Source organism: Cherax quadricarinatus, chromosome 2 (assembly GCF_038502225.1).
Source record: "Cherax quadricarinatus isolate ZL_2023a chromosome 2, ASM3850222v1, whole genome shotgun sequence".
Lineage (NCBI taxonomy): Eukaryota > Metazoa > Arthropoda > Malacostraca > Decapoda > Parastacidae > Cherax > Cherax quadricarinatus.
Genome location: NC_091293.1, coordinates 32,260,313 through 32,272,799, shown reverse-complemented (window position 1 = coordinate 32,272,799; position 12,487 = coordinate 32,260,313). Strand labels below are relative to the sequence as shown.

The following is a 12,487-nucleotide window of genomic DNA, read 5'->3' as shown; positions in this document are numbered from 1 at the left end:
TTTCATTCTCTTTGTCAGTAAGGTGCCCATAGTTATTTTTAAGGGGACCTATCTTATCTCTAACTTTTGTTCTATAGACCTGGAAAAAACTTTTTGGGTTAGTTTTAGAATCCCTATCAACTTTAATTTCATAGTCCCTTTTAGCTTTTCTTATCCCCTTTTTAATGTCCCTCTTAATGTCAATATACTGATTCATAAGATGACCCTCACCTCTTTTGATACGCCTATAAATTCCTTTCTTATGCCCTAGTAGATATTTGAGCCTATTATTCATCCATTTTGGGTCATTTCTATTTGATCTAATTTCTTCATATGGGATAAACGCTCTTTGAGCAGCATGTATAGTGTTCAGAAAACTGTCATATTGATAGCTCTCTTCGTTACCCCAGTCAACAGATGATAAGTGTTCTCTAAGCCCATCGTAATCTGCTAAGCGAAAATCTGGGACTGTTACTGAGTTATCGCTACTATCGTACTTCCATTAAATGCTAAATGTAATTGATTTGTGGTCGCTAGCACCCAGTTCCTCTGAAATTTCTAAATTATTAACAAGGGATTCATTGTTTGCCATAACTAAGTCAAGCAGGTTATTTCCCCTTGTAGGTTCTGTCACAAACTGCTTCAAAAAACAATCCTGAAATACTTCTAAGAAGTCGTATGATCCTAAATTCCCAGTCAAGAAATTCCAATCAACATGACTAAAGTTAAAGTCTCCTAGAATTACTACATTATCGTGCCTTGTGGCCTTAACAATTTCCTCCCATAGTAGTTTCCCTTGGTCCCTATCTAAGTTTGGGGGACGGTATATCACTCCTAAAATCAGTTTTTCATGCCCCTCTGAAAATTCTATCCAAACAGTCTCTGTATGTGTTACTTCAGACTTAATACCCGTTTTTATGCAACAGTTCAAGCGATCTCGGACATACAATGCCACCCCACCCCCCCTCCCAATACTTCTATCTTCTTGGAACAATTTAAAACCCTGAATATGACATTCCGCAGGCATGTCCCGACTTTTTGAATTAAACCACGTCTCAGTTAAGGCAAATACATCAATGTTACCTACACTAGCAACTAATCTCAACTCGTCCATCTTATTCCTAGCACTACGGCAATTAGCATAATAAACATTGAAAGACTCTCCTTTCTCTTTACCCTTCCTGCTCATTTCTATTTTTCTACTAAACCTATTACTGTCCTTATCACCCAAGGTCCCTGGCTTTTCAATATCTATCTCGTTCTTATTATTACTAGTTCCCCTAGAACTCGTAATATTACTACACTGGGACATCACTGTTTTCTTGCCAAAACCCATACCACTAACTATTCCTAGTTTAAAGTCCTAACTGCTCCCTCCACTGCAGTTGCCAGTGCTCCCACCCCACACCTAGATAAGTGAACCCCATCCCTAGCATACATGTCATTTCTGCCATAGAAGAGGTCCCAGTTGTCAATGAATGTTACCGCATTTTCCTTACAGTATTTGTCCAGCCAGCAATTGACACCAATTGCCCTGGACAACCATTCATTTCCAACTCCTCTCCTTGGCAAAATACCACATATGAGAGGGTTCCCACCCTTACTTCTAATTATTTCTATTGCTGACCTATACCTGCTAATCAGGTCCTCACTCCTACGTCTGCCAACATCGTTGCCTCCAGCACTGAGACAGATAATAGGATTGCTCCCATTACCTCTCATGATGTCATCCAGACGGCTAACAATATCCTCCATCCCAGCCCCAGGAATGCAAACTCTCTGTCTCCTACTCCTGTCCTTCAAGCAGAACGCCCTATCCATATACCTAACTTGGCTATCCCCAACAACAACAATATTCTTACCTTCCTTAATGTCTTTCGTCGTGTCGTTCCCAGTAGTCGACTCACATTCGTCGGGTAGCACTGAGAATGTATTGGATGTTTCCACAACAGTTTCCACGGCAGTCTCTTTCTTCTTCATCGTTTCTACCTTTCCATTCGTCTTCTTGATCGTCAACTTCTTTCCCTGCTGTCCAGCCACTGACCAGTTTCCCTTCTTGACCTGAGGACTCAAAACAGGAGGACTACTACGAATCTTCTTGTTTTCCTCGGTCAGTCGCCGAATTTCCATATTCGCCAACCTCAATTCTTCCTTAAGCTGTTGGTAAAGTTGCTCGATGGAGGGCATCTTGCTTCAATTCTAGAGAGCGCGCAAACAGGTCTTCACAGAGCCAAGTACACGTCAACACTGCGCAAAAGCCAACTCAATCAGGAGCTACTGCGCAGCACGTCCGCACGGCCCAATAGCGATGCGTAGGACCTACCCCTTAGTTCCGGGACTACTCTCGTTGCAAACCTTTGCACCTTCTCTAGTTTCCTTACATATTTGGCTAGGTGAGGGTTCCAAACTGGTGCTGCATATTTAAATATAGGCCTAAGGTAAACAGTGTACAGGGTCTTAAATGACTCCTTATTTAGATGTCGGAATGCTTTTCTTAGGTTTGCCAGGCGCCCATATGCTGCAGCAGTTATTTGGTTGATGTGCGCCTCAGGAGATGTGCCTGGTATTTTATACTCACACCAAGATCCTTTTCCTTGAGTGAGGTTTGTAGGCTCTGACCCCCCTAGACTGTACTCCGTCTGTGGTCTTCTTTGCCCTTCCCCAATCTTCATGACTTTGCACTTGTTGGGGTTGAACTCCAGGAGTCAATTGCTGGAGCAGGCCTGCAGCCTTTCCAAATCCCTCCGTAGTTCTGCCTGGTCCTCATCCGATTGAATTCTTCTCATCAACTTCACATCATCTGCAAACAGGGACACTTCGGAGTTTATTCCTTCCGTCATGTCGTTCACAAATATCAGAAACAGCATCGGTTCAAGGAATGATCCCTGTGGCACCCAGCTCGTTACAGGCCCTCACTCTGACACACCGCCACGTACCATGACTCACTGTTGTCTTCCTGACAGGTATTCCCTGATCTGTTGTGGTGCCTTCCCTGTTATCCCTGCCTCGTTCTGCAGCTTCTGCACTAATGTCTTGTGTGGAACTGTGTCAAAGGCCTTCTTACAGTCCAAGAAAATGCAATCTACCCTCCCCTCTCTCTCGCTTGTCTTACTGTCGTCATTCTGTCATAGAACTCCAGTAGGTTTGTGATGCAGGATGTCCTCTCCCTGAAACTGTGGTGGCTGTCGTTGATAAGCTCATTCCTTTCTAGATACTCCACCACTCTTCTCCTCTTCATAAGCCCTTCTTGCCACTTCAGCCAGTGTGTCAACAAACCCTCTATTATTCTCATCATACTCTTGCCTTGGCCTCCTGGTTTTCTGTGGTTGGTTATGCATCACTGCAGTTACCACCTTGGGACCTCCAGACTGAAGAATTCCTGTTATGTAATCTCTTGCTTCACCTCTGTCTCCTCTCTCCAGCTCATCAATATCCCATTGATTTTTGACCAGCAATGCCACTCCTCCACTCCCTCTGTTCCCTATGTCTTTCCTCAGGATCTGATATCCCATTGGAAAGATGGGATCTCTGACTCTTTTGTGCCACTCCTCACACTTATTTATTATTTCATCAGAGTTGGTGTACCATACCTTAAGCTTCCTCTCCAACACTGTGTTTTAGGGGCTCTGTGAGGGTGAAGGATCTGGTAGCATACTGCGGGATTCTACAGTGTAGTTTGGGGTGGGGGCTGAGTGTGGATTGTGGTCTGTGGTGGAATAGCATGAATGGTTGTGGGGTTCTGGGGATGGTTCTGTGTGTGCTTGTTCTTATTGCTCTGCAATGCTCTGGTTGTCCTCTGCTGATTCTGTCCTTGTCTCTTCTCCTAGTTCCTTTCATCTTTGTGTCCTCTCGACAGCTTCTGTCATTCTGTTTTTGTTCTGTCTCGGTCTAGGAACACTCTCTTGTATGCTGGCGATTCCTTCAACCGTGGTTTCTCTTGGAGGATCCTGTTTCTCACTGTTTTTGTCCTGAAAATTAGCTTGATTGGTCGTTTTCTCCCCTTCAAGTACCCCCTTATTCTCTGAAAATTTACAATCTCAGACATGCCTTCTTCACCTATTTATTTGATGATGTTCTCAATCCTCTGTCTTCCTGCCTGCTGTCTATCAGTGTGTGTCCTTCCCTCATTCTCTTGAAGCCCATGAATAAACACTGACTTCGCCCTCTCCTCCTCCCATTGCCTTTCCCTCTTGTGATGTAGTTCAGCTGGGCTTGTGAGGTCTCTGGGGAGACCTAATTTAACCAATTATATGGTCACACCTTGCCTTGGCAAACGTCTATCAGCCACGCCTTTTCGGCTTAAGACTGAGGTCTTTTGTTCTGGAAGGCATCAGACCTTGGCGTCAGATCAACACAAAGTGTGCACACCTCATTGTTGGACCACCATATAAGCCCAAGGAAGAGCATGGTCGGGAGATTCGTGCGGAGCTCTGGCCTGGGTGCAGAGCTCTGAGCAGGGAGAAGGCTGCTGGAGAGTCGAGCGGAGCTCTGGCCTGTGAGCAGAGCTGAGCTGGAGAGTCTCGGGAGGAGAGACTGTTGGAGACATTGGGCAGAGTACTGGCTTGGAGCAGTACTCGTGCTGTGTAGGTCTTGGGACCTGTGGCTTAGTTCCTGTAGTGAACTGTCCTCTGAACTATATTGTAAGTTATATTCATTTTGGTCAAGCTGATTTTATTCCCTGTCTCACTGCTTATACATACCATCCCAATTATCTAAACCACAATAATGTTCTCCTGTTCCCAAATATATTATTGTACAAGGACTTAATAATAAACTGTGTGTGAGTAGAATAGTAATATTCACTGTCCCCATTATTTATTCTTTTATTTCTTTTATTTCAAGTAGTGAGAGGGTGAGTAGTGTGGTGAGTAGAGTAATGAGAGGTGAAGGTGTAGTCACCAGTGACCTCACATTACCTACCAACCTCCGCACTCATCCCTCCTACTGCCTCGCCTGTTCCCTACCTACTGACTCCCTCCTCTTACTCCCATATTCCCCTAATCATTACCCCCCGTACATGACATGGTGTCTAAGCGGTGGTTGTTCTTATTATTTTTATAGTAGGAACCAGTCCCATGTGCCTTATTTTTGACTGTTCGGTTATACTTATGTTATGCTACCATTTTTTTTCTTGTGTGTGTAAATCTGAAGTCAATATCTGTATGATATTATAATCCTAGTGACCTTAACTGACCTTTTTTCTAGACGGTGGGTCTGAATAATTGTTTGGGTGTAATATTATATTTGGTGGAGTTGGTTGTTGGTCTGAGATAAATGGTGGAGAATATCAGTATTTGGGTGAGACTTTTGGGGGAAGCAATTACTGGCCGAAATTGAATATTTACAGAGGAATGAGAAGTCACCCAGCCCGCCTAGGAAGACTAACCCACAACTGCCACCCATTGAAAAGCTGCCTATGATTGTTATCCTGCCGATGTGCTAAGTCACCCAGCTGATGTGCCCCAGTAGATGTATTGCTGCCCTGGTCTGTCATCCAGTGTGTCATCCTCTGTGACCATCACCCGCGGACAGCCAGTTACCCGCAGTTGCCAGGGATGGGTGACCGCAACTGCTGTTGATGACCTGAAGTGACCTCACCTCACCTCGAGCAACTGACCATAACCTGCTGCTGCTGATGTCGGCTGCTGTGATGCTGTAGCTGTGCTGAAATGCTGTAGCCGTGCTGCAATGCTGTGGCCGTGCTGTGATGCTGGAACAGTGTTGCAATGCTGCCTATCTCAAGAGGAGACGATGGCGGTGATGCTGCATTGGTGTATGAGGGATTCTGGCTGGTGTGCCAGGATAAGAGATTCTACTATGATGATGGAGTTGCCATCCTCGGAGATGTGGAGGGACGTGAGCCGCGGAGGTGGGCTCCAGCTGCTGGGACCGGCCTGGTTTCGGGGGCGGTGTGGAGGTGTGTCCTGCCTTGCTAGTCGACCTGTGCGACAGGTATGCGAAGATGCCCTGCCAGCCATGAGAGGCAACTGAAAGTGTGAGATGTGCCCAGCCTACTCTGACTTGCCAGAAGTGTTAGTGTTACCTGTGTGAAATAAGGTGACCTTGAATACGGTCCAGTGATTATGGGCGCCTTGTTTTATGAGGCCAGTGAATCCTAGTAGTGGCATAGGATAATGGAGGGTCTTAGCTGCGATGCCTGCCCTGTCTCTATTTTCATATGTTGTAGTGTGCAAGTGAAGTGTGCTGAAAATGCGACCTTGGTTGTTCGTGAAGTGGTCCAGTTGCAGTTACTTGAAAGAATGCAACCCGTTGGAGCAGTTTTCCACGCCAAAGAAGCCTAGGGAGGTTTGGCTCAATGGTTAACGTGCGAGGGTGACTAGCATTGGCTAGTGCATTTCTAGTAGAAGTAGGGAAGGCACCGGAGCCCGGTATTTAGGTTTAAGGAGAAATGACGGGTAAGGAGGCTTTGCACCAGAGAGCAACTATTATGCTGGCCAACTGCCAGGTGTACTGATTATGCTGCCTTGTGGTAGATGAGAAGGTTGAGGGAAATATATGTAGTTGAATAATTTTGTATTATGTTATGTATAATTTTGTCTTTGTATTGTAAAAGAATTAAGGGGTTAGGATTAAAGTAGCCTAATAACGTAGGACAAATTGTCCTAGTTCTCAGACATTTTAAATTGGGGGAGAAAGGGGGATGTGATGTAGTTCAGCTGGGCTTATGAGGTCTCTGGGGAGACCTAATTTGACCATTTATATGGTCACACCTTGCCTTGGCAAACGTCTATCAGCCACGCCTTTTCGGCTTAAGACTGAGGTCTTTTGTTCTGGACGGGGTCAGACCTTGGCGTCAGATCAACACAATGTGTGCACACCTCATTGTGGAGGGTGCTTGGACCACTATATAAGCCCAAGGAAGAGCATGATCGGGAGATTCGTGCGGAGCTCTGGCCTGGGTGCAGAGCTCTGAGCAGGGAGAAGGCTGCTGGAGAGTCGAGCAGAGCTCTGGCCTGTGAGCAGAGCTGAGCTGGAGAGTCTCGGGAGGAGAGACTGTTGGAGACATTGGGCAGAGTACTGGCTTGGAGCAGTACTCGTGCTGTGTAGGTCTTGGGACCTGTGGCTTAGTTCCTGTAATGAACTGTCCTCTGAACTATATTGTAAGTTATATTCATTTTGGTCAAGCTGATTTTATTCCCTGTCTCACTGCTTATACATACCATCCCAATTATCTAAACCACAATAATGTTCTCCTGTTCCCAAATATATTATTGTACAAGGACTTAATAATAAACTGTGTGTGAGTAGAATAGTAATATTCACTGTCCCCGTTATTTATTCTTTTATTTTTTTTATTTCAAGTAGTGAGAGGGTGAGTAGTGTGGTGAGAAGAGTAATGAGAGGTGAAGGTGTAGTCACCAGTGACCTCACATTACCTACCAACCTCCGCACTCATCCCTCCTACTGCCTCGCCTGTCCCCTACCTACTGACTCCCTCCTCTTACTCCCATATTCCCCTAAACATTACCCCCCGTACATAACACTCTGTGTCTCTAGTTCATGTCTGTGTGTGGCCATTTTCTCCCTTATTTGTTCCCGAAGCTCTTGGTGGCATGGTCGCGCCTCTGCATATAGCCTATGCCCCTCAGAACCTGCAACCAATTACTCTCCCCCTTCATTCCTTGGCCCTGCTTGGTGGGCTAATAGGGCCTTAACATAAGTTATGTCTCTTTGCTTCCCGTTTGGCCCCTCGTTCAGTAGGGGTGTACCAGCTTCAGATGCCGTGTCTCCTCTGGTCAATACCCCTGTAACTTGCATCAGCTTATTTACCTCATATTCTAGGACCTTATCCTGGCTACTGCAGCTTCAACTTGTGACTCCCAATTCTTCTTCTCCTCCTCCAACCTCTTTTCCAATTTCACAGAAAGCTCTGTCTCCATTTTTGCAGGAAGCTCTCCTAGTTTTCTCTCCCCCTCTTGTTCCATCCTTTTGCATTGCTCTTCCATCCATTCTTTCTTACCAGAACCATTCTCCTCTGATCCCTGGGGGTCTTCGAGTCCCCTTCTGAGCTACCATCTTTTTTTTCTAGAGGGAATAGGGGGCGGAAGGGAGGAAGGAAAAGAGAGGGGAATGGGGGGATAGTAGGAGGGAGAGAGAGAAAAAGGAAAGGGGAAAGAGTGAGAGAGAGGGGAGAGGTAGAGGGGAGAGTGAGAGAGATGGAGAGAGAGAGATTGGGAGAGAGAGAGAGAGAGAGAGAGAGAGAGAGAGAGAGAGAGAGAGAGAGAGAGAGAGAGAGAGAGAGAGAGAGAGAGAGAGAGAGAAACAGACAGACAGACAGAGAGAAAGTGAGTGGGGAAAGAGTGAGAGAGTGTGTTGAGTGTGTGCAGTGTACTTACCTACTTTTGGGGGCAGAGTGTCGAGAGGGATAGAGTGGTTGGTAGGTGGGTGGTGGTAGGGGGGAGAGGGGGAATGCCTGAGTGGGGGTCTCTTGTGGGCCAAAGTGGGGGTTAGGGAGGGGAGACTGTGAGGGTGGGAAACCTTGAAGGGGGGAGAGACTGTGAGTTGAGACATTGTTTTATGCTAGTGTGCCCAGAAGTAATCTGTGCCTCACCTTTCTATGTATTAATATACTTACATCGTACTAATAGTAATAATAATAATAATAACAATAACAATAATAATACAAATAATACTACTACTCAGCTTCTACCAGCCTGAACACTGTCCTTTTGTGTACGTGTGTGTACTGTGCTTGTGTGTGTGTACTCACCTAATTGTACTCACCTAATTGTGGTTACAGGGATCGAGACTGCTCCTGGCCCTGCCTCTTCACTGAGCGCTACTAGGTCCTCTCTCTTCCTTCTCCATGAGCTTTATCATACCTCATCTTAAAACTATGTGTGGTTCCTGCCTCCATTACTTCACTTGCTAGGCTATTCCACTTCCTGACTAGTCTATGGCTGAAGAAATACTTCCTAACATCCCTTTGACTCATCTGAGTTTTCAACTTCTAATTGTGACCTCTTGTTTCTGCGTCCCCTCTCTGGAACATCCTGCCTCTGTCCACCTTGTCTATTCCACGCAGTATTTTGTATGTTGTCATCATGTCTCCTCGAACCCTCCTGTCCTTCAGTGTCGTCAGGCCGATTTCCCTTAACCTTTTTTCGTAGGACATTCCTCTTAGCTCTTGAACTAACCTTGTCGCAAACCTTTGCACTTTCTCTAATTTCTTGACGTGCTTGATCAAGTGTGGGTTCCAAACAGGTGCTGCATACTCCAGTATGGTCCTGACGTACACGGTGTACAGTGTCTTGGTCTCAGGTTTGCCTGCAGCAGTTATCTGGTTGATGTGTGCTTCTGGAGACGTGCTCGGTGTTATACTCACCACAGGATCTTTCTCCTTGGGCGAGGTTTGCAATCTTTGGCCACCTAGCCTATACTCCGTCTGCAGTCTTCTTTGCCCTTCCCCGATCTTCATGACTTTGCATTTGGTTGGGTTAAATTCGAGATGCCAGTTGCTGGACCAGGTGTCCAGTCTGTTCAGGTTTCTTTAAAGTCCTGCTTGATCCTCATCTGATTTAATTCTCCTCATTAACTTCACATCATCTGCGAACAGGGACACTTCTGAGTCCATCCCTTCCATCATGTCATTCACATATACCATAAATAGCACTGGTCCTAGTGTAGACAGCCTGTACTGTCTGCACAGACAGTCTTGCTGTCTGCCAGCTTAGTTCATATTTCGCGCCACTCAGGTGCTGCCCTCTGGGCCTGTCCAGGTCTCTGGGAAGCTGGTCTCACACTCTCTCACTCACACAGCGGCCTGGCAGCAAGACAGAAGGCCTAGTAGCTCCCTCCTCTCATGGGATGGCCCTGCCCGGGCCATGGGCACAACACAAGCCTCTGCACCTACCACGACATTTTCAATAAACAAAGAAGACGTATCATTGAACCCCGCTACCATAATACCAATTAATCGCTGGTTCACACTAGGACTGACCTCTGTGGGACCCCGCTCGTCACAGGCGCCCACTGTGATACCTCATGACGTACCAAGACTCGTTGTTGCCTCCCTGTCAGTTATTCTCTGATCCATTGCAGTGCCCTTCCTGTTATACGCGCCTGATCCTCTAGCAGCTAGAGGATTAGTGCAGAAGCTAGACTGAGTCTAGCTTCTGCACTAATCTCTCGTGAAGAACTGTGTCGAAGGCCTTCTTGCAGTCCAAGACGATGCAATCAACCCATCCCTCTCTCTCGTGTCTTACTTCTGTTACTTTATCATAAAACTCCAGAAGGTTTGTGACACAGGATTTGCCTTCCATAAATCCGTGCTGGTTGGCATTTATACTCTTGTTCCATTCCAGGTGCTCCACCACTCTCCTCCTGATAATCTTCTCCATGACTTTGTATATTATACACGTCAGTGACACTGGTCTATCGTTTAGTGCCTCTTTTCTGTCTCCTTTTTTAAAAATGGGGACTACATTTGCTGTCTTCCATACCTCAGGTAGTTGCCCAGTTTTAAGGGATGTGTTGAAGATTGTGGTTAGTGTGTGTGTGTGTGTGTGTGTGTGTGTGTGTGTGTGTGTGTGTGTGTGTGTGTGTGTGTGTGTGTGTGTGTGTGTGTGTGTGTTTGTATGTGTGTATGTGTGTGTGTGTGTGTGTGTGTATGTGTGTATGTGTGTGTGTGTGTGTGTGTGTGTGTGTGTGTGTGTGTGTGTGTGTGTGTGTGTGTGTGTGTGTGTGTGTGTGTGTGTGTGTGTGTGCGCATGTGCGCAGAGGGGGAGATAGATGGGGGAAGTACAGGGAATGCAGGAAGAGAGGGAAGAGGCAGTGGGGGAAAGGCTAGGGGTGAGAGGGAAGTGGGGTTGGGGCAGGGATATTCGGGAGGATGGGGTTAGGGTGTATACTGGCTGTTTATTATGTGTGTGCGTATGGACAACTCAATCAGGTGTTTGTTGACTGTGTGCGTTAAGTTACTGTTAACCTTGATTTAAATACAATAAGTCTGGGTATTTAAGGCTGCAGATTCACATGTATCAGATATGCCTATATCTCTAAACGTGGGATTACGACAATCGTTCGATGTTTTCATGGTGAAAGCTACACACGTGTCAGTGTATACACACATAGACACACCAAGAAATATACGACTTTCGGTGTATACAAAGATATACACACATCTCGGTGAATGTTCACTGAAAGTGTCACACCTTTTGAGAGTACTTACACTGAGAGCTTCACTTCTCGATGTAAATACACTGAGAGAGACATACACTGTGTATGTTAGGCCCATAATGGAGTATGCAGCACCAGTCTGGAACCCACACCTGGTCAAGCACGTCAAGAAGTTAGAGAAAGTACAAAGGTTTGCAACAAGGCTAGTCCGTGAGCTCAAGGGAATGTCGTACGAGGAAAGGTTAAGGGAAATCGGACTGACGACACTGGAGGACAGAAGGGTCAGGGGAGACATGATAACGACATACAAGATACTGCGGGGAATAGACAAGGTGGACAGAGATAGGATGTTCCAGAGAGGGGACACAGGGACAAGGGGTCACAACTGGAAGCTGAAGACTCAGACGAGTCACAGGGACGTTAGGAAGTATTTCTTCAGTCATAGAGTTGTCAGCAAGTGGAATAGCCTAGCAAGTGAAGTAGTGGAGGCAGGAACCATACATAGTTTTAAGAAGAGGTATGACAAAGCTCAGGAAGCAGAGAGAGAGAGGATCCAGTAGCGATCAGTGAAGAGGCGGGGCCAGGAGCTGAGTCTCGACCCCTGCAACCACAATTAGGTGAGTACACTCACCTCTCGATGAATATACACTAAGTGGTACACATCGAGATATACACATTCACACATACACACACATTTCTCGGTGAATGTTGTGCAATGTGCAGAGTGTAGATGCAAGAGAATTATGGGAATATCATCGCATTAACTCGCATATTCTTCTCCCCGTCAAATATATTGCACACCAGACAGTCAAGCTTCATTGGCATTTAATATTGCAATGTTATGTATATAAACTACGAAGAGGATAAAGACACGCAGAATGTGAAGACAAACTGTTTAAGGAAGTAACACACACTCACCTATAAGGTCCCACTCCCCGTTGGTGATGTACCCACTGATGTCACCTCCTTCTTCATTGTTCATTTGAAGATCAATCTGCAAAAAAAAAAAAATAATAGAAGTAACGTAAGCCGTCACAGACAGTAATGAAACGCGATATTTTATATATATATATATATATATATATATATATATATATATATATATATATATATATAAATATATATATATATATATATATATATATATATATATATATATATATATATATATTATATATATATATATATATATATATATTGAGTAGACTTCAGGATGTACATGTTTATAGAGGGGCCACAGATATATCAGATCACTTTCTAGTTGTAGCTACACTGAGAGTAAAAGGTAGATGGGATACAAGGAGAATAGAAGCATCAGGGAAGAGAGAGGTGAAGGTTTATAAACTAAAAGAGGAGGCAGTTAGGGAAA

General features: G+C 45.3%; 1 protein-coding gene across 1 annotated transcript in view; it reads right to left on the bottom strand.

The window, feature by feature from the left end:
- The window catches only part of LOC128706526 (neuronal acetylcholine receptor subunit alpha-7-like), a 1,070,503-nt gene that overhangs the window by 294,409 nt on the left and 763,607 nt on the right, over window positions 1–12,487 (bottom strand). The window contains exon 6 of the mRNA XM_070087766.1: window positions 12,037–12,112. Within this exon, the coding sequence (XP_069943867.1) occupies window positions 12,037–12,112 (76 nt within the window). The remainder of the gene's footprint in view (window positions 1–12,036; window positions 12,113–12,487) is intronic.